Source organism: Pocillopora damicornis, chromosome 1 (assembly GCF_964200805.1).
Source record: "Pocillopora damicornis chromosome 1, jaPocDami1.2, whole genome shotgun sequence".
NCBI classification, from domain to species: domain Eukaryota; kingdom Metazoa; phylum Cnidaria; class Anthozoa; order Scleractinia; family Pocilloporidae; genus Pocillopora; species Pocillopora damicornis.
Window position 1 is genome coordinate 32,079,448 of NC_142670.1, and position 24,774 is coordinate 32,104,221.

The 24,774-nt window shown below is 36.4% G+C and overlaps 1 protein-coding gene across 1 annotated transcript; it reads left to right on the forward strand.

The window, feature by feature from the left end:
• Positions 1–472: 472 nt before the first annotated feature.
• On the forward strand, positions 473–1,159 carry LOC149053343 (uncharacterized). The gene has a single exon (XM_089182810.1). The coding sequence runs from the start codon at positions 473–475 to the stop codon at positions 1,157–1,159; it is 687 nt and encodes a 228-aa protein (XP_089038936.1).
• The last annotated feature ends 23,615 nt before the right edge of the window (positions 1,160–24,774 follow it).

Here is a 24,774-nt window from a genome sequence, read left to right on the forward strand (position 1 = left end):
AGCTTTGACCTCTTTTGCTGATGAAGTGCTCTTAAACATGGAACAAGGAAAGCTCTGCGGGGCCGTGTTCATCGATCTAACCAGGGCATTTGACACGGTAGACCAGCAAATAATGTTATGCAAGCTATCCGAGATCGGCCCTTCTGAAACAGCTCTTCATTGGTTCCGTTCTTACTTAACTGGTAGACAACAGTGCACCTCATGTGGAAATGAGTTATCTGAGGAACTTCCAGTCACGCATGGGGTGCCACAGGGTAGCATTTTAGGGCCTCTGTTGTTTGTAATTTACATAAATAACTTGCCAAATGTGCTTAACTCCTGCTACGCGTCACTTTATGCAGACGACACTGTGATTTATTGCTATGGTACATCCTCAAAGGAGTTGAGTGATAAGTTAAATAACGATTTACTGGGTGCGGCGAAATGGCTTCATGATCACAAACTGACTTTAAATTTGGACAAAATTAAATGCATGCTTATCGGTAGTAATTGGAAACGCGAAAGCAAAGTTGATTTGACTGTCTCAATTTTAGATCATAGTATAAGTAATATTCGCAGCTTTAAATACCTCGGTATACATGTATCTTCGGATTTCACATGGACAGATCATATTGAACACCTAACTGGGAAAATCAATCAGAGGCTTAGGCTTCTCAAGCGTATAAAGCATTTATTGCCTTTCAGGGCGCGTCTACTTTTCTATAAAAGTCTTGTTATGCCCCTTTTTGAATATGCTGATCTTGTATGTGGCGATAAACATAATATTACCCTTATGTCTAGCTTGCAAGTTTTGCAAAATAAGGCCGCTAAAGTTATTTTAAATAGACCATTGTACTCATCCTCCACTGAGGCATTAGCCGTTCTCAAGTGGCTGCCTCTAGAGAAAAGGCGATTTGCAAGAAGGTGTGTACACGTATACAAATGCATCAATGACTTAATTAATCACGATATAGACTTGATTAGACAAGACGTACTTCATAGGCATAATACACGTAAGAAAGGCAATTTTAGATTACCACGTGTCAAAAGAAATTGGGGGAAGCAAAGAACACAATATCATGCCGTTTCCGATTTTAACTCTCTCAGTCAGACGCTCAAAGACTTAAGGAATGTAAATAGTTGTAAACGTGATGTTTTTAAGTTTTTTACTTATTTTTAAATTTTGTGCATTTTTTTGTATCTTTTTAATCCCTTTGCAATTTTATAGCTTTGTTGTTTTTACTATATATATCAAGTTTTGAGGTCCTTTTTGAAAACCATATCTTTTATGAAAAAGTTTCCTCAATAAAGATGAGTATTATTATTATTGTTTGTTCGTTTAATTTTTTTAGAGTAACGCCAGCATGTGCACTCACATTCGTGGTGTACGAAATCTTTATTCCTTTCCTTCTGAAACAGATGACATCGATAAGAAAATAATGCAATCCAGCAATGGAAGAAGATGGGCAGAATTTCAGCGGGTGGTTCTATTACCACGCTTTATTCAGCAACAGCTCTGACTGATTCCATTTATGGAAAAAAAATTGTTAAGGTACAAAGTTAACCGCCCAGTGCGTTTTCACATTTTGTCAGTAACTCTTCATTCACCAGTGCCATGGGAAGATGAGTTTTTCTCAAAGTATTTTATGTACAATAATGCACGAGGTACCATTACTATTCTTAGCCCCTACAGAAAACAATAATTTATCCCTTTGTTCTTTTACGACGAACATCCCCCCCCCCCTCCCTTTGGGTAGTAAATTAATGTACATCCCTTAGCACTAACAAAGGCAGAAACTACAAGAGATGCCTTTTTGCAAGATTTTTTTCTTAATTACCATTTACTTAATGATAATTGACAATTGAATTCTAACATAATTATGAAAATTACTTGCAATTTAATCAAGAAAGATATACAATATTAAGTTAATTGTGACAGTTAAAAAAAAAGTGTACCTACTTTCCTTTTTCTGTTCCTTACGTTTCAATATTTATTAATAACTTTCTCCATTTGTTACTGAATCGTTGTGATGTAAAGTTAAAACCAGTTTTGATCGATTGTTCTGTTTTTGCCTCACTGGGTTCTGGTTTCATGCATTTGCCCGAACATTTCCTTGTTGTTGTTGTTATTTTCCCCTGGTTATTGATATTAAGTCCATCAAAAAATGGTGAAAGCTAATCTTTCGCGATTGCTATCAAGTGAATTTGAAAATTCTTTTACATAACCTTCATCAGATGAGTGGCATCGAGAACCTACTCAGGCCCTTGGACTACACTGACCTTAACATTTACTCTCGTGTTTGTGTTATGAAACTCAGCTAAAAATAGTCCGTGTTAGTTAAATTTATTTATCAAGAGATACACAGTTTTTGTTAAATAGTGAGATAACATACGTCTAATTACACCACTCAAAAAGCTGAGCCACAAAGTGACTCAGCTCACATCACTTTGCTTTGAAAAGACCAGCAACGATTTTTGAATAATTTAATCGTTGTTAATGAACTCGCCTTGTCTTGCCCCATTTGTTGTGTATTTAGGTCTCTTCTTGTAAATTAGAGACAAATGAACATCAAATAACTCGAAGACAAGTCTTAGAAAATTAAAATATCAGGTAGTGGGCTTTGGGGATGGGGCTGAGTTTCTTTCCTGCGCTTACTTTCTTTCAAAGGATTCTTTGAATATTTTTTCCAGGATGAAAAAGGAAATTTCACAGTGAGAAACTGTGATTCTAATTTCAATTATAACTCCTGTGAAAAATTGTCGGTGATGCACGGTGTAAAAAATTGTTTACAACTTGTATTTACCTTGTATGTACTTGTTTTTAGCACCTCGCAGCTCGGAATGCTTTTCTTTTTACGTGTTTATGTTGTAGGAAAAAATTAACCTCAGAAAAACAGGTTGGAAAAGCTACATGCACTTTTTAATCTTAATCGTACACATGCAAGTTGCACTCACCCTACGGGTTCATGCAATTTGGTTAGCCTTTGAAAACTTACTCGTGCTGATTTCTCCCAAATTGCACTCCAAACGCGTGAGTACCTATTCCTATGCAAATTGCTACGAAAATTAATTTATCACATAAACTGCGGTGTTATACAGGGATTTCCGGCCCTGAGAAAAGCCGTAACAACACACGTGAAAAAATATCATATTTTTCACCTATGTTGATATAGTTAATCAGCTGCTTACACGTCACTCGCCTTTGGCGCCACTCGGTCAGGTTGATGAATGAACGCCAAAGCCTTCACGATTCTCAATGCAAGTTGTTTATCGGAGCTTCCTCGAATTATCTGACGGCTAAAACACTAAAAAAAATCCGTATTTCTGACAGACAGGTTCAAAATTTCTTAGAAGGGGAAGAAAACCAATATGCTAAAAGAAAAACCGAAAGTGACGTTTTCAGTGGTTTTAGTGTTAGCATTTCTCTTGGCTGAGAATGAAAATCGACAGCTAGAAAATTTGTCACTAGCCCATTTTGGCCGTTTACCTGAAAGACTTTTTCTGTCGGTAAGGATAAAGTCAATAAATGATAATTTTGAAAGTGAAATGTGATCATCGCAGTAAATTTCCAATTTAAGCAATTGGAAAGAAGAAGCCTGAAAAAAATCAGGGCTTCAACGGGATTCGAACCCGTGACCTCCGCGATACCGGTGCGATGCTCTACCAACTGAGCTATAAAGCCACACATTGGGAGCGAGGTCAATTTATTGAGTTCATATCTTCCCGTGCAGTGAAATGATGTGAAGTTTTATATGAAATAATTCATATTTGTACTGCGGTTTTAGATGAAAGTGAAACGTGATCATAATAATTTTGTAAATTGAAAATTACGCCAAGTGTTGTTTTTGTAATCATGATTCAACGCATTTTTCCATCTCAAGAGTTAGCGCCAACGTAATCTACGATTGTTATTCGGGGATTGTCGATTCATTTATTTTCAGTCATTAATGAAGTCGGCTTTTCTTCTCAGTAAAGGGCTATTGTGTTTCTATGATAAACAAAAGATTTAGATGTAATGAGCTATCGAGTTAAACACTCGAAGAGAAATTCCATAACTACGTGCGCCCATGTATTATTCTCTATTTGACAAATTTCATCTTGAATGAATGACGTGCCTGCGCGTCTATTTAAATAAGCTTTATAGGGACACCATGAAACCACTGTATAGATCTTTAACTCAGATTCAAAATCGGTCTACGATGTAAGCCATCCATTTCGAATGAATCCTGGTAGGTTTGGACACATTAGACAAACGGTTACGACAGGCTGAACCATTGAATTCTGCCTACTGTGTCTGGAAATCGGTTCAACGTTTCAAAATACTCAGTCAATTATAACATTAACTTTGTGTAATTTCATAGGACATCAGATTTTGACTGTCATTACTGTTTTTTTGTCAACGCCTATAACGTAATGTGGCGCCTGTTTGTATTCTATTGACCTACGCTAAAATAACCATAGTTAATAATTACAGCTAGAGAAGGATTAAAAAACAAACGAACAAAAAATAAAAACACAAATAAAGGATCGAAAAACATAAGCTTGAGAGTTTGTATCTTGCAGACTGTACTTGAAGATTACTTTAAAGATCCTTTGGGCAACTATCTTCGTTGACAGAGGCTGTCTGATGAGAATTATCATTCTAATGAAATAAATACCTATTTGCCACCAAAGTTAAAATCTGCTGATAAGGTTTACGATCGAAAAGAAAGGTTAACTACGTCACATGTTAAAAACCTGTACATATGGTTCAATTTATGAGTCTTCTTAATACGCGTAGTACTATTTGCTTCACACTCAGTCCGTACCGCAATAGCGTGAGTCACAAGCAGTTGTGCGAAAAAGTCTGTAGATGAAGTAGGATCCACAGTTTTTCACAAATATATCTGCAGAGTATTTGCAACCGGTGGAACGATTACTAAAGCAAACCATCCTTCGAACTACACCATCTTCCACTGTAGGATGAGCACCATCCAACCAACCTGTGTAGTCTGTGCCACATCTGTATGCTGGCACACGGGTTGTTGGCATTTTTGTCCCTGCAGCTCCAACAAAACGATACCATCCCTCGATGAGCAAGTTGTCACAAAACGATTGTCCATGTATCGGTGTAATGTAACTGCTCTTTCTAATGACGTCAGTCAAGTTTTGATAATTATAACATGGGTCGTCTATTGAAATTAAATAAAAATTCCAAAAGGTTGTGGTATCAAAGATAAGTTTTTTTTGGTTCACATTTTTCAAGTTAATCAGTTCGACAACAGCCAGAAAGGACTAATGTTTTACAAGAACAATTATACGTTAAGTAAAATTAAAGAAGAATTTGGATTGGACAATGATGATGCACAAAGGAATTAAAATGAAATGATAGCATTATAAAGAGTTATGTTAACTCTTGCTTTAATCGCCCTTTAAAACCTGTAGTTGTTTCTACCTCAACTGGATGCTACCAAATGCGTTTAAGAAATTTTTTATCCTCAGTTCCCACACAACACTACCAGCCCAGAGGTATTTGGTACTAGCGCATTTAAGTGCCAGGAGTGTGCAATGACTCTCAGTCCATGAGCGTCATTCAATTATTTATAATCATAACACGAATGAATGAGTTGCTAATAATCGGATCCTTGCGTTTGTACAAAGATTTCTGGGACCTCACAGTGCAAACATTGCAACTCGCTAAAAAGAAATGAGAGAGAGGTCGTTGTCAGCGGGGATAGAAATTGTTTTTACCGAGCTGTTGCTCTTTGGAAGCATGAAATAAACGATGAAAAACGCGAGGAAATCCCTAAGTCAAGTGATAGCTTGTTTGAGAATATCCCAAGATTTTTGGGCTGCCACTTTTTTCCTGGATCTCCTCGGTGGGGAAGAAGCAGATTACTGAAGGTCTAGCAGGAACTGTGGGCATACATTCACTTGTGAATCGCTCCCTAAGTGACCAATTTGTGCCTACGCATTCTCGGAGAAGAAAGGGTTTTGAGCCGATTATTAACGCCGTTTCGTCCTCATTTACCACAGCAAAGAAGCAATGTAGGTGTTCAATCACGTTAATGTATTGCGAGAATATTAAATGCCTAAGCACACAATTTCAATCTTCTGCTGCTTGGAGGTAGCTGTTGTAGCGCTCTTTTGTATTACCAAGCCAAGAAAAAAGCTAGAAGCTATCAGTAGACTTAACACACGTACACAAACCTGAAAAGGCTTAATTGAGTTCTCTCTGGGTGATTTATAGCTAATATGTTTAAATTTCGAGACCAGTACATGATGTCAATTTCACAATAAACCTTGTGCATGGTGAAAACTGAGTTAATCGGTGGATTTTACTTCATATTTTATGGTTGTTCAAACAAAACTTACGTTTCCCTTGTATCAACATTACCCAATCCGATTATAATAAAACAGCGGCGAAAAAGTGATGATCTCTCTCCATAATAGTTTTTTTGGACCTCGAAACAGTCGCAATGTTTTCCCCGTGGCGATCCCAGAAATATTTGCGAAAACACAAGGATCCGATTACAGGCAACTCATTTATTGGCTTGCATAAGTCATTTAGGGATTATTATGAGGGAATCTTTTAAGGTTAGGGATTCTTAAAGGTTTTTGTAGTTCCACGGAGAGTGTCACGTCTGCATCATATGAAAGTTCGTGTAAGGTTATAAAATCATTTGAAACATAATCATAGGGTGAATCGTTTTTGTGCATAAGGGAGCGAAAAATGTGAATGTTCGATGTGAATTTCGGTTGAAAGTCAACTCTTAGCAATTTACTGCTACATTCAAAGTGGGAAACAAAATATAAATCTCATCGCCTTCATGAAAAGCCAATCTTACCTTCACAATTAAAACCATCCCCGATATAAGTAGGATTGCAAGAACAGTTGTAAGAGCCTTGGGTATTAGTGCAAGATGCATTTGGATGGCATTTGTTCATTTTGATGGCATGAACCTTGCTGCATTCGTCAACGTCTGAAAGAGAACAACATTAACTTCAATTTTCCATGGGTTTAACGGTGCAATCAATCAACTTCTTCCCTCAAATATATCTTAAGCATCAACGAAAACGTAGCGCCGTGCAAAATCACTCAGATATCCATCCTGTGCACAGGGTTCAGAGCGAAACGAGCGATTTTAGTTGTATGCTTTTGTCAATCATTGCTATAGAGTTCATTTAAAAGCAGAATATAAATGCACCAGTCCCCAAAATTTTTCATTCAAAAGTCAGGAACATTACTTAAGAGGTCCATAACATGAAAAAAGGCTGCTTAAATTAAAACGAGTTAAGAGTGATCAATTAACTAATTTTCTTGCAATGTGGCTGAATGGTACGGCCCTGTTGTCGAACGTGTCATGCAGGACTATTCTAAATATTGTAGCGAAGAGATTAAATTCACCTGTGCAATTTTGTCCATTTCCAGTATATCCAGCGAGACATTCACATACATGTGATCCAAGGGTGTTATTGCACCTGGCATTCACGTTGCAGGAGTGATTTCCTTTGCACTCGTCAATATCTGAGAAACCGTAGATGCATTTTGCTCTTTATTTTTGTCATCTAACAATTTGTAATTACTTTGAATCATTTCAAGTAATAAGCAAAAGCTTTCACTTTTTCGTCTTTAACGAACTAGATTTTTGAAACGTGCAACCTAGGTATTATATTCTCTTCTCCGATCTTTTTTTTTTTTACATATCCTGACATGATGGCTCTGAAACAAACCAGATGTAGACCATGGCAACTCTGTGCATATGCATGTATTCGTAATGCTGCTTAATTTGAGCTCCTTCTTTTTCAGACAACGCATTAAAAGACAGCTCTAGGCAGACTTAGGGCACAACCAGTATCGTCTACATATGAGAAACTAATAATATGGCCACCCCAGTAGCTTCAGGTTATATTCGAGCATGAATATTCTAAATATTATAGCAAAGAGATTAAATTCACCTGTGCAGCTTTGACCATTTCCATTAAATCCAAGGTGGCATTCACAAAGATAGGATCCGTTGGTGTTCGTGCAGGTAGCATTCACGTGACAAGAGTGATTTCCTTTACATTCGTCAATATCTGAGAAACCACATATATACTTGCACTTCATCATGTTTGTCACTTTGAAAATGAGCGGAGTCTCAGTCGAGTGATTACTTTGATAATCATACATAATGAAACAATTTTTTCTCTTTTTTGTGTTCCACGAATTAGATATTTGAAACGTATATTTTATCACCAATATTTCAGTTTATCAAGCTATCCGCTCTGAAACAACTATCTTGTTCCTGCTGCTCCCATAAAATGTACCATCCCTTGGGCGATAGGTCGTCACAAAACACTGGACCAAATTGCGATGTAGCGTAACTACTCTTAATACTGGCATCATCCTGGTTTTGATAATTATAGCAGGTAATTTAGTGTTAACAACTGAGTTGAAAACGTAAATTAACCACCGTAAAGGGTTAAAAAGCTGATGTTTCGAGCGTTAGCCCTTCCTCAATCACTGATAGCATTACAAAGAGTCATGTTTCCTTTTACTTTAATCGCCCATTTAAGTCTGAGTTGTATGTACCTCTCCTGTATGCTACCAAATGCGTTTAAGACATTTTTGATTCTCAGCTCCCAAACAACGATGCCAGCCCCGAGGTATTCGGTAGTAACACAATTATTTCCCAGGAGTGTGTAATTTCTCTCTGCCTCCTTAAGGTTTCCTTTCGTTCTATGAAAAGGGTCAGATAAGGTCAGAGAAAAATATACAATCCCTTCAGGACTCAACCTGCCATTTCTTTTAGATTTTTTTCCTTCCCCATTATTTTTCAACTGAGTTGATAATGCTAATTGGCCTCTGTAAAGAGTTTTAAAGCTGACGTTTCGAGCATTCGCTGTAGCACTCTTTACGGTGGCCAATTCACCTCATCAAATCCGTTGATAATGCTATATTACCCTGTTGCACTCTCCCATCGACGCAGCATCGCAGTTCTTGTAGAACCTTTATTTATCGCTCTTTCTCTCAGTTTACTGGCGACATAATCCGCGCTGGATTTTGTGAGAACGAGCTGGAGGCAATTGATCTACTTTTTTTTCGAATGGTTTCCCAACATCTGAAGACGTTTACTACGCTGGTAAACCGATAGAAAGTGCGGTCTCTTACTTTAATAACATATATAAACTTCAATTTTCCACAGGTTTACCGGTGCAATCAACGATTGTTTTTTGACCAATCAGGGCGCTCGTAGTATCTTGACTATTTTATAAAACTTGATGATAATAATTTTCAACTTTTTCACTTAAATATATCTTGAGTGTCAACGAAAACGTAGCCCCTTGGAAAATCATTTACATATCCATTCTGTGCACAGGGTTCAGAGCCAGACGAGCGATTTTATTTTCATGCTCCTGTCAGTCATTGTGATAAGGTTAATTTTAAAGCAGAACAACGCATCAGTCACCAAAATTGTTCATTTAAAAGTCAGGGACATTACCTAAGAGGTTCTTAACATGAGAAATGGCTGCCTAAATGAAAACCAGTAATGAGTAATAAATTACCTAATTGTCTTGCAACGCGGCTAAATGGTGCGGCGCTGTAGCCGGAAAGCATACAGGACTATTAAAAATATTGTAGCGAAGAAATTAAATTCACCTGAGCAGTTTTGTCCATTTCCAGTATATCCAGCATGACATTGACATACATGTGATCCAAGGGTGTTCATGCATGTAGCATTCACGTGACAAGAGTGATTTCTTTTGCACTCGTTGATATCTGTAAAATCATAAACATAACTAAAGAAACGAACTGTAATTAAAAAAAAAGTTGCCGAGCATAACGTAAGAAACCCCAGTCTTGTTGTCTTGTGGTTCCAGACGCAAGTGCTACACAACCACTCACCAGATTTTTTTCTCGGTTCCCCCAAGTTCAAATCTGTTGTTCTGTCCTGTAAGCCTATCTATCAAGTCTCCCTTTACCAGTGGAGATTTTTTATCTTACACTGAATGTTTACTTAACCAACTAATTCCCTTTGATGACCAAGAAAGAAATTCTCCTTACCAAATCATTACGATATCAAACAGACAAGTGACGAGAATAAGGAAAAGTATCAGCTTGGGGATTATCAGTTAATTCATTACCAAATTCTTAGAACTGTCATCATAAGAATTGTGTGGCAGACAGTAAGGAGAATTACTAATGAGATCTTAGGAGTGAAAGGGTCAATACAAGGTATGCTGGGAAAACAAGTCTCGCAAATATAATAGTGCTTTTCTTTCTGATGGAAATGGTTTCAAAAGAAATACATCAAGTACCTGTGCAGTCGCTTCCATTTCCAGTATATCCGGGGTGACAAGTACAAACATACGATCCTTTGGTGTTCATACATGTAGCATTCGCGTGACAAGAGTGATTTCCTTTACACTCGTTTATATCTGTGGAATGATAAAAAATAATAAATTTTGAAAAAATGCAATTGGGGGGATGTTGCCGAGCATACGCTTAGAAACCTTAGTCGTGTTTTCTTGGGTCCTAGATGCTAGCACTTCACTTTAACGCTCACTAGATTTTTTCTTGGCTCCCCGCAAGTTTAAATCTGTTGTTCTATCCTGTAAGCCCATCCATCAAGTCTCCCTTTGCCAGTTGAGATTTTTTTTACCACCGAATGTTTATTTAATACAGTTGTGTGTCATTATCAACATTGTCTTCAGGCCTCAGTACACTCATCTCTTTTTTTATGCAAGGTATGCTGGTCTTGCAACGATGATAGTGCTTTTCTTTCTAATGGAAATGGTTACAAAAGAAAAGCATCAAATACCTGTGCAGCCGCGTCCATTTCCAGTATACCCGGGGTGACAAGTACAACAGTACGATCCTTTGGTGTTCGTGCAGATAGCATTCACGTGACAAGAGTGATTTCCTTTACACTCGTCAATATCTGAAAAATCATCGATACATTTTTGTATCTTATCGTTTTTATGACTCATAGTCGGTTAATTCCTTTAATCATCACAAATTATAAAACAAATGTTTCTCTTTTAGTGCTACATAAATTTCAGCACAAATAGTTTAATTTATATATTTCATGATATTTATAATTCATTAAATAACTCATGCAAACTTAAAGGACTTACCTTCGTTAACCATATCACAGTAAATCAGTTTTGCTTTTCCTCTCCAAGTTGGATCCAGCCAGTACTTGCCGCTTATGGTGTGTTTACCTTCACTCGCCTTTATTTCGCCACAAGACAGCGCCGGTAATTCAGGGATAGAACCTAACGGAGCTGAAGTAAAGATAGGTTTTACGTTCACTTCCTATTCTTAGCTCTTCCAGGTGAGAAGAAACCAGGCTTAGGATGGAGAAGATTTAAAGAAAAAGAAAAATTAAAAAAACCGTCGATTTCTTACCTCTGCCGTTCAATCGCCGGATGTAAAACCACGCGGGTGCTGAAAGGAAATTATCTGGTCTTGCCTCTTTGGTGCGGTTATTTAGTTCACATATTTGGTATTTTCGATTGTAGTTATAGCTTTGGCAAGTGATCTCTTGTTCACATTTGACATCGCAGAGGTGAGGGGTCGCCACTGACCATCTTTTGAAGACCGAACACCTGAGAGCCTCTCCTTCTATGTATATATCGGTCCTACATTGATCGTCAGCTGTGACAAACTCCATGACAGAGGCGAAGAGGAGGAATCTTAAATTTTGGAATTTCCACATACTTTTATTTAATCTGCAAATATTGAGGATAGGACACCAAAAGTAAATGTTTAATTCCCGCCTAATTACGGCTTACTTTGAAAAACTGTCCACATGACCCGATGAATAAAAATAAAACTCATAATACAAAATCATGTCGACCAGAGACGAATGGCCCGCCTCAGAATTCACGAGAACGCTTCATAGTAGCTCGAAAGGATGCTAATTGGAATGTCAAGAAACAATGTTAAGTACGACTTCAAAGTTCGATCAGAATATCTGAGGTTTTTTGGCTTCTTTCAGCGTTAGTGAGCTGAGAGAAGTGTTGTGAACTCGCGAAGACAGCCTTACCAAATTGGCCGAGTAAAATTTCAAATAGCTGCGGTTCATACATATTTTGTGCCAAACAATTATCTCTTAGTGTGTGTTTCTTCTCCTTTATCTAATAAAACAGTCCAGTAATCAAAAGTCATATTAAAAATTAGGTGTAGAAATAATGATGAAAAGGCTCACTTTGAAAACACTTTGTACTAGGGAAACTAAATCCTAAAATTGATGGTCTGGTCAGTCATAAGGCAGCCGTAATTAGTTTGATGTCAAAAATTTACCAAACCCTATTTTGGGATTTAAGCCAAACTTATTCTATGTAACTCTAGGGCTGCTTAGTATAAGAAATGCGATCCTCAAACACCTGATTGCTATCGAGTTAAAATTGCTCTCTTTCATCAAGGTATTATAACTATGACTACGATACCAACCATCTGTTTTAAGCCAATGCATAACTTTAACATTAAAAAAGACCTTCATCGCTTCTGTTTTGGCTCCTCGCAAGCAATGAATTCAACAGAATTCGGGCCGGAATTTGAGTAACATAATCGCTCTGTTTGCGATGTTTGCAAACCAATGGCGAAGATACTTGTTTGGTTGATTATAAAGTGAAATTTAATCGGTATGAATTATTAGCTTTTAGGCACGGATTAGGGTTTGGTAAATTTTATCTAAAAACCTACGAAAGCTACTTTAAATTTAGCTCTTAGGAGTGTTTTGATAACACATCCCTATCGTTTTTCCATTTTCCATTGCCTAACTAAAGAAACTCATGCATTAACTCAGGAAAAATATAATTAAACTTGAGGAACGTAAAACTGTCCGTTCTATTTGTCCGAAGTTGTATAATTTGTCTGGAAACTTCGAGAAAATATTGATTATTTGTGATGCAGTTCATTTATGTCAAAGTAAACAAGATTCCATTATTCGCGACTGAGAACGACATACAAAACTTGAAGACACAAATAAAGTTACAATTCGAATTTAAGCTCAGGATCAGGCCAAGTGAATCCAGCCAAATTTTACCCAAATGCAAATAAATACAAAATTACAAAAAAATTTCAAGTTCTTACTTTTAAGCTTGACACCAACAATTCGCCGATCGTGAAGTTCGTTTAAGTTAATGACGCTTCAAATTTGATAGGTTCCTTTCGGTCATCTAACGTGTTCAAGTTCTTTTTATCCAGGTTGCTCCCAAATTATACCACTCAAGAATTTTTCGCGTGTCTTTCAACCCCTTTTAAGTGGTATAATTCTTACAAGAATTTCAAGCGTTTCTTCGAACCCCTTCGACACCACAAGTGCATGTATAGTTTGTTTTAAAACGAGAGACATAACAGGTCCTAACGGCTATTCATGACCATCATTTGAAGACAAAACTTTTAAACTAACAGAGACTCGCTCCCCTTTTTTCTGGGTTGCTTGTGTTTTCTTACGCGGAGCTGCTTAATCTTTTTAACATCGTATAAGTGTGACATGCGACTGAACAATAGAAGCGAGCTTTCGAGCAAAATTTTATTTGAAATGATTTAATTGAGTTGGAATTGAGTGATTCTAACATTTTCTAATCCTCTAGAGTTTTTCATCTGAATTTGAATTTTAGGTGGTCTGAATTCTAAAATTTCAAACCTCTAAGACAAACTTTGGCGCTTTTTCCATGGACGGGCTTCTCTTGAGAATCTTTATATTCTTGTTTTGTTTCTACTGCGAAGAACAAAAGAAATTAAAAAAAAAAAGCGTCCGGGACATGATGTTTGGAAGTAGTAGAAAGTTACAGGAAATCGATAAAAAAAAAGAAAAATAAAATGTTTCTCATCCTCTGCTCAAGATTTCAACACTTAAAAGTTTTTTTTGTGTCGAGCGGCAATACGTCTGTTATGCTGCGTTGCAAACTTAAAATTGGAGATTTGATAAAGACAGTTTTCATCATTAATTAAAATATTCTGTTTGAACAAATTACTTGAAAAAAGTGGTAAAAAGCCCACGTCATGAATCCGTCGACTGAAAAGATCCTTTCGCTCTTAGTTGGAGAAATTAGATATATCGTAGTAGTTCCAACATCTTATCCCATTACATAGCTGCGACGACTGCATATAAAAGAAAATGGGTCTGAAGTTTCGCTAACCTCAGGAGAGGGGATTATCTTATCTCAGTTTTTCGGAAAAAAATTTTTTCTTTTTTTTTTCAGAAATGAATAAGTATCATATTATCTCCGAATAGTTTAAATGAGACGTCTCATTCTCAGATTTTTAACTTGCTAACGGTAAAGGAAACTGGCTCACCTCTTTTTAGCATGTAGCACGCTTCCTCCACAGTTTTTAGAGGGGACTAAAAAACCCTCTAAAAATGATGCTGTCATTGGCACTTGTAACTAAACAGTAGTTGCCGTCACAATAGTCAATATATCTCATGCTCTTAATAATTTATTTCTTGTTCCTGTTTTGTCGTTGACAATAAAAATGCGCTGTTTTTTGTCTTGAAAAAATTAGAATCCATCGAAAAATGTACGTTGCGTTGTTGCGTTGTTGAAGTTGTAAGAGTGGCTAAAGTACAACTTGGGGTAAAATAAAACAGAAGGTTTTCTTATAATTTTTTATCAGCCTTAAGATAAAAACAAAGTTCGAGAAATCTTTATAGGGTAATACAATACGCACGCACTTTGCACGGCAGAAAAATAACATGATGTAAAAATAAAATGGAATCACAACTCATGCATTTATTAGCACCAAAAAGGCGTCCTGCATTCTTGAAATATGAATGAAAAGAACCCCTGAAGGTGTTTAATTAAGTTCCATTTGTTTCTATTTTTATTTTGGGAACGAAAAATAAATCATCCAATTTTGCACAACTTTAGAAACTTTGATTTTAAAGCGATCATGGTTTTGATAAGAAATAAAAAAAAAAGGATTACTGTAACCTCATTGATTTTCCTTTTCTCCTTTCTTCCTATAGATTCTACAGTCCGCCACGGCTGGATGCGTTTAGAAGTAATATTTCAATAACCAGTGCGAGGGTTTCATCAGGGTTTACAAACACGAGAAAACTGGCGAGAGCACGAGGCCACAGGCTGAGTGTGTTAATTGTTTTTGAGTGTTTGGAAACCCTGCTGAAACCCGATGCACGAGTTTTTTAAATAGCATCTCAATCGTTCCTCAGGAATAAAATAAAATGGAAATATTCACGAATTTTTCGCATGTTGTCTACAAGTTTGTTGTCACGAAACATTTTATTGCTATGGTGATTTGTCTTAGAGTAACTTGTGCATCCAGCTTATTTAACGCAAGTGTGGAAGAGAAGCTAATTAGGAACCAGACTGGTCATCAGTCAAACGCTTGAAGATTGAAGATTGGTGAGGTTAACTCAGCTGAGGTTTCTGAGGTGTTGGCGCCAAAGTGCAGCACCAGCAATGAAGCAATGACTAAGGACACAGAAGATACTGTTAAAATTGGTAATTCGAAGAGTTTTTGTGATCCGTTTAATGCCTCTGCCTACTTTAAGAACTGTAAAATGAATATCAACGGAAACAAGTAAGCAACGTGATAATGCTATACGCTTTCTTTCGAAAATGTCTTGTTACTTCTTATCAGAGAGGGTGTTAATAAAGGTTGTCTATTCATGTTGGTGTCTTTGTCTCAGGTTTTCAAAGACGGGTTATTAATATTCAAATCAAGAAATGAGTTCACTAGAATCTGATGCTTTATCAAACTCAAGGGTTTGATTTAATATGGAACTCATGGATAGCGCCTCATTCCAGTGTTTCACCGGGGTTTGATGATGATCACCTTATGAATAGTTATTGAGTTTGAGAAGTTGTATTCTTCAGTGTTGGAGGGTGTTAGCAATATTTGACTATCCAATGTGGAAAGACAACTTCTCATTCCTGAGTAATTCTCGCGATTCATGGTACTATCTATCTTATCTTGGAAGTTTTAAATAAATTTTTAAATGCCATAACAAGCGAAAAAACGCTTCAGTTCAATCTGGGGATTTTAAGCCGCAATAACTCTCAATCAAAGTGCTCTGTGAGCAAACTCGTGAATTGACACATGATTTTTTAGACTATGTTTAATGTTATCTGGTTTAGGGAATTTTGTGGTTGATTGTCATATCTAGAGTACGAGCAGTAGTTCAGTGTTCGCTAATGTAGCAAAGAAACAAAGTAACATTGGGACAAGAAGGCATTACAATTGAAATGATCATGCTATTACATTTGACAAGGTGGATGATGTCATGTGTTTTAAACGTCTATCATTTTTGTTTCTGGTTCAAAAGAAAAGGTTGGAAGTAAATGTGGGTGAAAAGTGAAATTTACTGTCTTTCGTTGTAAATATTAGAAAATCAAAGCAATACTGTCTTAATGAAAACATTAACGATTCCCTTTTTATCAAATGAGACAAACGGGAACGAGTTTTGAGTGATATAACTAAGCCAAGCCTGCCACCGTCATTTTGGATCTCCGCCTGGGTAGATTTAAGTCACGTGCTAGGCAACGTATAATCAATAACAAGATAGAATTTCATTTCAGGCCTATTTATAAATTTTGTGGTGTGTAACTTTCGCATTTTAGTACGTTGTGTGTATGTTGAATCTTCAAATTGTCTTGAAACTTAAAGGAAATTGTTCTTTAAAAATTCATTGAAAATCGGTAGCTAAAATTGTTTGTTTAGGTGTTATTTGATTTTCGTGTTAACTTGTTATTTCGTCAGTCGCCGGCATCTTTTGTTGCTTCACACAGGAAAAACACACGCGACGAAACGTAATGATCAATTTTGTCCTCAATCTCACGCCATAACAGAAAAAGCCTTTGAACATCTGTAAACTCCGAGCGCTTCGCAGTAAGTGATATTTTCAATGAATCTTCGGATTGTTTTCAAGTTCAAGGATTGTAAATTACAATTTTATGAAAAACGAAGGTTGTTCTGTTATTTCAGTGTGAATCCTTGCATGCCTGCCAGTCGCTGGCGCCGCTTGTTGAAACTAAAACGAAAAAAAAAAACTCTTTTTAGATTATCATTGGCTTCTTTTTCACCCCACCACTATTCTTAGCAACAAAGGTCGCCATTTCGTCTGTTTATTGCTCGCCAAAAACTATCAAATGCACTCAGAAGCCTAAAATCTAAAAAAAGTTTACAGGAATCGACCAATCGAGCGAGCGAGCGAATGGCATTCCCCACATCGTATCTATAACTCGCTCTTGCGCATGCGCGCAATTCACGAGTTAAAAATGAATTAAAAAACTCCATCTTTTCATATATTAATGAAAGCAGGAATTTTTGCGAGAAATGGTCAAACAATGAACACGAAAATATTTCCTATAGCCCCCGCACTTAGCAACTTCACGAAGAATTGATTATCATTTTCTAAGAGCTGTTAAGCTAGAACATGTCGAATCTCTTTTAAAAACATGTGCTCTCAACAAATATAAATTGCATGATTTTCAAGAGATAAGAACTACACCTTGCGTCAAACACCACATACAACTCATTATAATATAGTGTGATTCAGTACTTCGTAGCCCCTTTACAAAATAAAAAGGTTAAGACCCACATATTAAAAAAAATAATTTATTAGCTTTCCACCCGTGACCAAAAATTACCGAAAAAGTCCCCGCTTGAAATTCAGCCCATATTTTTTTCCTTTTGATTTCTTTCAAGGCACCGCAAAACCTCAAAACTGTCGATGGAAATTAGAACCAAAGTGGAATTCGACCGTCATCGTGTTAAAACAAATACAAAGGCCTTCTATGAATGAAAATCACAGGTGATGTTTTAGAGAGAATCCTTAGGGCTACTGTATGCTTTGTTATAAAATGTGTCGAAGTTTCTTTATGCTCAATAAGATAAATTTTGGCCATGTTTTAAAAGTGTGAGATTTTGGAAAGCGATATTTCACCTCCACGATGCCTGAAGGAAAAAAAAAAAAAAAAAAGCAAAACGATGCACCACAAAGGCCTTCTAAATCTAAGCTGATATTATAGAAAATATTCAGTTTTCGTTCCTTTTCTTTATTATATGGCTGTGCGTGTTTACTACAATGACGTCAATTTTTTTTTCTCGCTATAACTTTGAGTCAGATTATAAACTGGCATATTGATGAATTCACCTTGGCGCAAAATTAGAGATGTGAAAGTGTCCCAAAACTTTGCGCCGTAAAGGAAGTCGTAGAAAGTCGTAGGAAGTCAATAAAAAGAAATGCCATTTGAACTTCTTCGTTCTCTGGCCAGTATTTAAAAATTTAAAGGTTTCCTTTTACCTGTAAAGAATATTATCGCCAGATTGACATCTATTATGCTGCATTGCAAACGTGAAATTCGAGAACTGATACAGAGTATTTCCAATGTGAATTAACTAGTCGTTTTTGGACAGATTGTTTGAAGAAAAATGATATAGAGCTCATATTTTGAGTCCGTCGATTTAAAAATAAGTCCCTACTCTGTTAGTTGGAGAATTAGAAATATCAAGTCAAATTTAACATGTTACCCGTCGGCAGAAAATAGGAAAAGCAAATCCTATACAAGGGCTGTAAAACTCGAAACTAAACGCTGTAAGTAAAGCTTTCTTCAGATGTGAGGGATTATCGCATCGAATTCATTCAGACATTTTTTCACCTTTATCTTTACTCAAAAGGAAGAAGCTGTATGTTCCAAATAGTTTCAATGTAGTTTTTCATTCTTAGAGTGTTCTCTGGTGTTGAAGAAAATTAGTTTACCTTTTAAGATGCAACGCCTTTCCCTTGATGTGCTTATCTAATGGTGTTAACTTGCAAAGTTATCTTTACCAAATTGGCATGACAGGTCCTGAAAGCTATTAATAACCATCATTTGAATAAAATAATCATACTAATAAAGACTCGCTGTAATTTTTTTCTGGTTTGCTTGTTTTTGGTTTTTTGCTTTGTGTTTTGTTTTGTTTGTTTGTTTTTTAACGCGGGGTTGCTCAATCTTTTGTGATCCTAATATCCTAATATCCTCTGGTCCTAAAAAATCTTTTATTTGAATTTGAATTTTAGGCCATGTGGAGGTGGTCTAAATTCTGAGATTTAAAACTTCTCAGACAAACTATGGCGATTTTCCACGGACGTGCTTTTCTTGACAATCTTTATATTCTTGTTTTGTTTCTGCTGCTAAGAACTACAGGAATTTGAAAAAAAAGGGAATAAGAAATGAATTGTGAAATTATTCCGAAAAAAGCATCTGGAACGTTGTGTTTGTCTCAGCCAAGAGACTCGAAGTTTGAAGCGTACTCATTTAGCAGCACTCTCAAGGTCCTGTTCACAGTTCGAGATGTTATCATATGTTCATTCACTTGATGCCCTAGAGCGTTTTTAAATTCGTTCTCGTGAGCTGATTTAAATAAATAAAAATTAAAAATAAATAAAAAAAATAAATTAAAAATAAAAAATAAATAAATAAAAAATGATTAAAAAATAAATATGATTAAAAATAAATAACGTTATGTTTGGCGAGTAACCGATTGTGTTTCGTTATTTTCGAGATTATGTTGAAAAAAGTTTTATGTTATATCACGTTGATTTTCTTTCCAACGATTAAGGTCCATCTATTTGCTAATCAGAATGATGAATCCAACTTTTAGTGGTCTGGGCCGAGTTACCTAAGAGCAAGAGTTCGTTTTGTTTACTCCTTAACATGAATCTTGTGGAGATGCAGTCTTTAATTTTTAAAGACGCATGGGAGATCCAGTAGTGGAAGTATGAAAGTGTTCTTAGAGAGCAAAATTGAAAACTGTACAATACAGTGGGCTTATTTGTTTTTAAGTGACCTACTGTTTGGCTCTCTGATTGCAGAGAACCCTAGCTATCTTACAGGTGTAGGTCTGTATGATGCAATCACAAGCATGTCTTCGATATTCACTTTTGAGACTTAATGTAAACACTTTTGATATTACAGTTAATATGTTTTGGTCACTGAATGTGCACTAGGCCAACAGAGGTTTTTAACGACCGTAAAAGAGGAGGGAAACATTGAAAAAGAGAAAAAGGGAAGGAAAGAGGAAAAACATAGCAGAGGTATAAACATTAGTCTTAGAGGCAGCAAACATGCAAACCTAATTCAGCCTTAAGCCTAACTTAAGGCCTCAATAGCTCGGCATAGCTCAAATAATTGCATATGACACCCGCACGGAAAGATACAATGACAGAGGAATTTTGGTACGCGGCTGCGATCACAAAATGAGTAATTGCGCACATAATAATCAAATTAGCAGCCATAAGTTCCCTCATGAAAAAATGCATATATACAACCTTTCTCTAAAATTGTTTAGTATTTCACTGAATTCTTCATTTTCCAAGACTGATAAGAGTGGTATAAATTCTCTTTCAAATTTTGATGCATTGCCATGCAGACAGAAGAATTTATTTTCATTAAAAGAGTTGTGAGTGATTGACCTGAATCTATGTCTTTGGATGGAACATGAACTTCACTCATATCATTTTATTTTACTTGACCAGGGTTACATTCCGGGTATTTTTGGCGTGTCACACGGAGCACTGCAATTCATGGCCTATGAGGAGCTGAAAAAAGGCAACAGTCAATTTTTTGGAACATCAGTCAACCAGAAGCTGGTGAATACTGTCTGCACGGGTCTGTATAGTTGATTGTAACGTCCGTAAGATCACAAATTCAACAGAGTTAGCGAACCAGAAAATCTTGATCTTAAACCTGGACAAACAAGAACATGTGAAGTGCTTTGACTCTGATCACATTCATAGCTTAGGGTGAATGACTAAAGCGTTGTTATTTGTTGAAAAAAAAAATTTTTTTCTCTTAACTCCCCTCTCCACTCAGAAGGATTGATAAGAATCAACCCTTCGCCCTCCTAAGATTGACTAGCATCTAACTTCTCCTTACAATATCATTTCAGTTAATGGCTGTGTTTCTGGCTCAAATATCGTCTCTTATTTTTGGTAATGGTGGCAGATTAGAGGAAAAAAAATTGTGGTTCAAAGGTAAAATTTTTTTTAAAATTGAAGTTCTAAGACGTGGTGTATATCTGGTGAGAACAAACTAGAGTCAAGTGAGACCGAGCTGAAGTATTTTGAGGCTGAGCTAGTGAGATGCAAAGTCAAAACGAGTCTTGAATGATCGATTTGCAATCATTACAACCATTTTTGGTGTCATTGTAGTCGTTGCCACTGTTGTTATTGTTGCCTGTCTTATTTTATTTTTCCTTTAGTCCACTGGCCGTATACACGAACTTACGAGTTTTCTCTACCGCACTCGACTGAAAATAGTCCACTTAGTATAGAGTTATTTATGCCCATATCCCTTCCTTGTGTGAAGACCACCTAAGCTTTTACTTTTTATCAACTTTGTTTTTGATGTTGTTAGCAAACTTGCCTCTGCTTTGCCTCATTTGCTTTGTTTTCAGGTCTCTTCTTGTAAATAGGAGACGAATGAAGGTAAATTGAATGGAGGAGTAGGCTAATACTATTGACAGAGGCCTTTAAGAGTGCCTTTCCTTTCCTCGGCCTTATTTGGTCTTAATAATGGATTACTTGCATAATTTTGAATACAAAGCTAATCGTTACTACTCTACTAGAGGAGACAAAAATGGAAAATTTCACAGTGTGGAACTGTGATAAAGAAAATTCTATTTTTATATTAAACCTAGCATTCTAGAGACTAAATATTGACTGGGATTTATTGGTAAAAAAAGCTGTTCACAACCTATAAAAATATAAATAAAAGCTCTAAAGCATGTCTTCAACTCATCACAGCTATGAATACTTTTTTTTTTTGGTGTGGTTACGTTGAACCGTTTGGGCTTAAGCTACTGGATTTTTCCTTAGAACGTCTAAAAATTGTTTCAACGCTTTTAACTCCAAGGACTGGTTATTAATTTTCCCCTCTGGTAACTATACATTTCTTTGTAAATTATTTAGGAGAATTTGGTGTTAAGTCAAAATAACGACTTCTATCTGACAAGTTTGAGTATTACCATTACCTGTTTGTTGGATAATTTAAGCTTGCTCGTATCATTGTATTTTACTAGACCAGGGTTACGTTCCAGGTATTTTTGGCGTATCACGCGGAGCACTGCAATTCATGGCCTATGAGGAGCTGAAGAAAGGCTACAGTTAATATTTTGGAACACCAGTCAACAAGAATCTGATAAATACTGTCGGTACGCGTCTCTATAGTTGATTGTATACGTCACAAATTGAACCGAGTTAGCAAACCAGAAACTCTTGATCTTAAACCATGAAAAAAAAGAACATGTGAAGTGCTTTGACTCTGATCACACTAAAAGCTTAAGGCGGATGATTGAAGTGTTGTCATTTATTGGAAAGAAATTTACCATCAACTCCCCACCTCACCCAGAAGGATTGATAGGAATCAACCGTTTGCCTTACTAAGATTGACTAGCATCTAACTTCTCGTCACAATATCACCTCTGAATCACACGTGGAGGTCATGAGAATAAAGGGAATAATCCCCAACAAAAGATGCTATTTATTGTTAAAGAAATTCTCTTTGTCAGCACCTTTGGAAATGTGCAGAGAACAGTATGCAGAATGTGGATACTGATGTTAGGGTGTAAAGGCTTAAGACGAACGCATGTAATGGTCACTGGCGAATGTTAAGGGAGAACATGAGAGAGGGAAGGATGGGGAAGCCTGTGGCTTCTCATCTTGGGTAGTCACAACTGACGCCCAAACGACAACCTTTATTACCTGTTATACACGTGGCTGGTAGGGAGGTAAGAGTAGGATTAGGTTTATTTTTCTGTAACCGTGAGTCATCTTGGGAATCACTCTGAGATGCTAAAAAGACAGTACAATTATTTGTATATGAAGTGTTTGCTCTTGAATTTTACTTTTGCTAATTTTCCTTTTCTTCATAGAATTCAAGTGAGTACCTTGTGATGGCTTTGCGGTCAAAATTTTCTCCGCAACAGCGACATATCCTTATCAATTGGTTAGAGAAAGACTTACGGCTAGAATGGGAGATTCATTAGCAAATTATTAACTTTTTGAAATAGATTTTGTTTTACTTTTAAATGCTATTAGCTTGAAATAAACTTGTAGTTTAACGCTTTAATTAGTTTTTAGGCTGGTGATGCAGTGGTCTCATCGGTTGGTTTGCTGGACTCCAGGTTGATGTGACATGTGCTCGAACCTCGAGCTTCAGGGAGGTCATTTTGTCGCTTCCTTGGGAAAAGCCATGTTAGCCGCACATATCATCCTACCTAGAAGTTCAAATGGGCGCCAACAAAAGGCTAAGGAAACCCTAAAATATGGATGAATATCAAATCTCATGGAGGGAGAGAAGCTTTCACGTTTTTCCAATCTTTCCATTCCTCTCAAGAAACACTAATCCAGGATGGCTGTGGGAAAGCATGGCGCCAAAGTTTTGATCTTGTGCCCATAAAATTAGCCAAAAGCGATTGAATATATCTGGGATCGCAATCTTTTTTTCGCAAATCGCTCTATTTTTATGTCTCCTTCTGTAATTTATTGTTCATAAGTTTTACGTAGTAACTCCAGCGTGTGACATCATCTTCGTGGTGTAGCAAAACGTCATTCACTTCCTTCTTCCTTCAAACAGATGAAATCGACGGGATAAATAATTTTATCCTCATGATTTTATTACCAGGCTTTATTCAGCATGAGTTCCGACTGTTCCATTTATGGAAAAAAAATATGTTAACCGTGCAAAGTTAACCGCCTAGAGCGTTTACAAATTTTATCAGTAACTTCATTCACCAGCGGCTTGTAAATAAGAATTTTTAACAAAGATAGAAACTACAAGAGGTGCCTTTTGGCAAGTTTTTTATTTATTTATTACTATTTAGTTAATAATAATTATTGACAAATAAATTATAACATGAATTCTTGCAATTTAATCAAGAAAGATGCATGATATTAAGTTAATTGTGATTTTGGAAAAAAAATACCTTATTTTCCTTTTTTTGTACCTTGCGTTACGATCTTTTTCAATAACTTTCTCCACTTGTTTCTGATTCATTTTGATGCAAAGTTAAAACCAGTTTTGATTGATTTCTCTGTTTTACTTCACTGGGTTCTGGTTTCATGCATTCGCCTGAACATTTCTTCGTTGCTGTTGTTGTTATTTTTGCATGTTCACTAAAAAGATGGTGAAAGCTACTCTTTCGCGATTGCTATCAAGTGAATTTCACATAGCCTTTAAGCAGATGAGTGGTATCGAGAACCTACTACGGCCCACGGACTACACTGCCCGTAACATTTACTCTCGTGTTCGTGTTTTAAACCTCGGCTGAAAATAGTCCATGTAAGGTAAATGTATTTAGAAAGGGATACACAGTTTTGTTAAATAATGAGATAACATTCACGATGCCATGTATTTACACCACTCAAGATGCTGAGCCACATAGTGACCCAGCTCATATCACTTTCCTTTGAAAAGACCACCAACGATTTTTTTTTATATTTGATACGTTGTTAATAAACTCTCCTTGCTTTGCCCCTTTTGTTTTGTGTTGAAGTATCTTCTTGTAAATTAGAGATAAATGAACATCAAACGACTCGAATATTACTCTTAGAAAATACACGTAAGATAGCACCCGCTTGTATTCCGCTGAAATAAAATAACCATGTTTTATAATTACAGCTAAAGAAAAAAAACGAAAAACACATAATACGTAAGCTTGAGAGTTTGTTTCTTGCAGATTTTACTTGAAGATTACTTTGAAGATCCTTCGGGCAACTCTCCTCGATGACAGAGGCTATCTGATTAAGATTATAATTCTAATGAAATAAATAATTGTTTGCAATCAAGGTTAAAATCTGCTGATAAAGTTTAAGA